Raw genomic sequence first — 3,664 nt, 5'->3', positions numbered from 1 at the left:
ACTGGCAAAATATAAGTACTAAAAACAGTAGCGCGGCTACGATGGAAGTAAGTGAGATAGTGAAAGGGAGCATGAAGAATATTGTTAGAGGAGAGGGCAAAAATAAGAATAGAAAAGGTGGAAGCTACACATGCTCAAACACAAATGTAACGATGTTCATCCTCATCCGACAGAAAACGAGGGATGGGACAGTGACTGACAGGAGAGTCCAGTGTACAAGTCAAATGGATTCTCTTCTTTAGTCGAAGAAGAAATGAGAGACAACGACACAGAAAAAAGAAACCAAATGCTGAACCAACGAGATGCGCAAAAAAACAGTGTTGCACTCGAGAAAATAATACAGGAGCCAACCATGGCCATTATTGTACTTCAAAATGAATAAATACTGCCGTAGAGATGATACTCTCCGAACAGTAGCGAAGGTTCGAAATGCCATTATGGTATGAATCACACGGCGAAACCATAAAGTTGTTTTTTTTTCAGAATATAGTGATAGTAAGTTCTTATTTTATGTAAATGCGGTAGTGCAATGAACTACTGAAGTTTCCATAACAGTGCATAAGTGGTAATAAGAATGTAATGACTGTACTTTGAAACAGTTACTAACTTCTGGCAAGAAAATATAGATTTGTCTGCAAATGTAAGTTTTATAAAGTGGGCACACATCCATTAACAGCTATATCATAAGAATATTAGGGCATTACTTATATAAACAACTACTGATTTGAGTGACTTATCTTCCCTGAGATTCATACATTTTTCCTCATCACCTCCTCACACTTTCAAAGGTAGAATAAGTAATTAATTCTCGTATCTTGTAAACTTCACTATTACCTTTGATACTACACCTAGTGTTTTTAACCGAAATTTATCTTGAATTAAATAACACAAATAATGTAACAGAGAGTGTTCCTACGAATCCAAGACTCTTTGTGGTTATAATTCAAACTCATGCAACTCAACGATGGTGTAGGCTGATATTGAGTGCCAAACTAAGCAATGTTGAAATTGTCACAATTGCGACGTGAGGTTTGTACAGTCATGTTAAAAGGCCTAGATGGGTTATGGGATTTTTAGAGAAAAAGAATGCAAGTGATGAAGATATTGTAATAACTGTTGATGGGTCTGATGTTATTGTTTCTGATAGTAAGAAGTATGAGAGTGCTGTGGAATATTTTATGCAAAATAGTGTTTAAGGCGAAGATAGGTTTGGCGAAGAGGATATAGTCAAAGAGCATGTACAAAGATGTTTTTGTTTTTTTAATGTAGGTTACAGAAAAGAATAGGATAAGAAGTTACCTCATCTACTAATATCACCTGCAACTGTAAAATATTACCTTAATGGTGATGGTTTGATTGCATGAGTTTGGGCATTTAAGAAATATGAATATGTAATTTCAGAATTTCTTAAAGGAAGTGATGAGTGGTGGTCGGAGCAAAGTGTTTACAAACTTTTACCAATATGGAGTGCTGTTCAAGAAGAAGCTGTTGGACAGAGATTTGTTTTGAAGAGAGGAATGATTGAATTGGATTACGAAGAGAGATTATTTTCCATTTCGCATAGTGATAAAATTGGAAAGGCTGTATTTATTTATTTTACAGGACAGCGAATTGCATGGGAGGAGAAGGAAAAATTGATTGCGATAAATTTAAGTTGATTTAGAGAGTGAGAAAGGAGGATATTTGGTGAAAAAGATTTGGGAGAAATTCAAACTTATGCTGTAAGTGTGGAAAAATTAGTTTTTGAATATGGTAAGGTTCGTGGAGAGATGTCAAGTGATTGGGAGTTGTTTAACGCTAAGAAATTGTAGTTGATAACCGGTGGAAGCAAGCAAATAAACCCGGCCGACGCTGGCTAAGTATAAGAATAGCGACTTAGATGGTGAAGGTACCAGAGTCAGAGCTGGATTAAGCAGTTTCGACTAATGCTTCCTTAATTCTGCAGATTATCAGTTGTGGAGTAGCACATACATGGCCATCGGATTCCACATGGAAGAGCAGAGTGCCAAAATCGCGGTGAAGCGCCAACCCACTTCGAACATCTATGACAATTAAATTAAAAGGCAAAACTCAAAGAAACCGAAGACTGGTTACAACATCAGAAAACTGGAGTAGCTGCACACACACAACTCAACAACCCCCTTACCTCACTGAAGCTAAATACAAGGAGAACCACCCATGATAAGAGCGATAGCCACAATAGCTTTGCTGACAGCAGGACCAGCCAGAGGTACGCAGCCAGCCGACGATGACAACATAGCGACATTGGCGTTGCTTTGCCCGGCCCTTCAGCTAGGCGACGGGAAAATAACGTTCTACCCACCGCACCCGCCAACAGCCGCAGATATTAGTGGCCTTCTCGCTCTAAACATGTCCCTTGCGGATGAAACTTGGCAAGCTAAGTTCAAAAAACCAAAAACAGACAAAGGTGCGTCAGGCGGCGATACAAAAAATACGGAAGTAACGCCCGGAAGTGAAGCTGAAATGACAGCCTGGAGGGCAGCTGCAGATGCGATCAACTCAAAAGATAAGTTAGACGCCGTACTCAAACCGTACGGCTACGACTCTGCAAACATTTCCTTGCTGACGACGGCGGCACAGACCATAAAGCACTACACGGCACTGGCTTTTGACGCACAACAAGAGTTAGCAGCCGCAAAGATCGACGACAAACCAGACAGCGACTTACAAGCGGCCTTAGAAAAGGCGGTATACGGTGGGCCAGGTGGATACAAAGACACTAGGACAAAAGAAGCAGGGCTCAACAGCGCCGTACCTCGACAAACAGCATGTGTAGAAACCGGGGCCACGCACAACCCAATCAAAACCATAAGCACCATAGTGGCCTGCGTTTGCGCAGTTAGAGACGATATGGCGGCAGCCAAAGCGCCGTGTGGCCCAAACGAAGAAACAAGCATAAAATGGCAAAGCAACGGCCTACCGCTGGCGGCAGCCTGGAACAAACTGCGCACGAGATGCCCGGTCCTAAGCGATGCGACGGTAACAGCAACCAAAGTAGAGGCAGCGATGACCACAGCCAAGCAGGCATTTTACGGCAAAGGGACCGTCCTTTACGTAGGCAAATACGACAGAAGCGGCTGCGACGGCTCGGACGACGGCGCATGTATAAAATACACAGGGCAAGCGGAACACGACATACCCAAATTCGACAAAGCGGAGTGGGTCAGCGAGTTAACTACTGTCATAGCTGCCCTAAGAGCCCGAGAAAAAGCGACTGAACGCATAAACGCGCTCCAAAACCAAATAGCGACAGCGAAAGTATTAGTAGCAGCCGCAGCCAAGCATGCGCAGAGAATGACCGAGAAAGCAACCGAAACTGGCGGCAAAACGCAAAGACCAGAAGCAGAAACCACCATTAAAGCGGCACAAAAAGAAATAGACTGTACATCACTGGACAAAAAGGAATGCAAAACCGACGTTGGGTGCAAATATAATGAAAAAGATAGCAAATGCGAAGAAGATCCTGCAAAAACTACAACAGCAGCCAAAGATAATAAAACAAACACCACAGGAAACAATTCTTTTGTCATTAACAAGACCCCTCTTTTGCTTGCATTTTTGCTTTTTTAAAACAAATTTTTCCCCCTCTTTTTTAAAATTTTCCTTTGCTAAAAATTTTGCTACTTGAAAACTTTCTGATATA

The 3,664-nt window shown here is 41.7% G+C and overlaps 1 protein-coding gene and 1 pseudogene across 2 annotated transcripts; both read left to right on the top strand.

The window, feature by feature from the left end:
• Positions 1–1,229: 1,229 nt before the first annotated feature.
• TEOVI_000198200:pseudogene lies at positions 1,230–1,811 on the top strand (annotated as a pseudogene). The gene has a single exon. A coding segment is annotated over exon 1 (582 nt).
• Positions 1,812–2,178: 367 nt separating this feature from the next.
• Positions 2,179–3,591, top strand: TEOVI_000198100 (variant surface glycoprotein (VSG, atypical), putative; the record flags this gene model as incomplete). The annotated part of the gene is made up of 1 exon (XM_067225124.1): positions 2,179–3,591. One exon carries the CDS (start codon positions 2,179–2,181, stop codon positions 3,589–3,591), a length of 1,413 nt encoding a protein of 470 aa, XP_067081225.1.
• Positions 3,592–3,664: the final 73 nt, after the last annotated feature.

This window comes from Trypanosoma equiperdum (assembly GCF_001457755.1).
Source record: "Trypanosoma equiperdum strain OVI genome assembly, contig: ctg_470, whole genome shotgun sequence".
In the NCBI taxonomy this organism is placed as follows: domain Eukaryota; phylum Euglenozoa; class Kinetoplastea; order Trypanosomatida; family Trypanosomatidae; genus Trypanosoma; species Trypanosoma equiperdum.
Note: the sequence above shows the minus strand (reverse complement) of the source record. Positions and strands in the feature narration are given on the sequence as shown.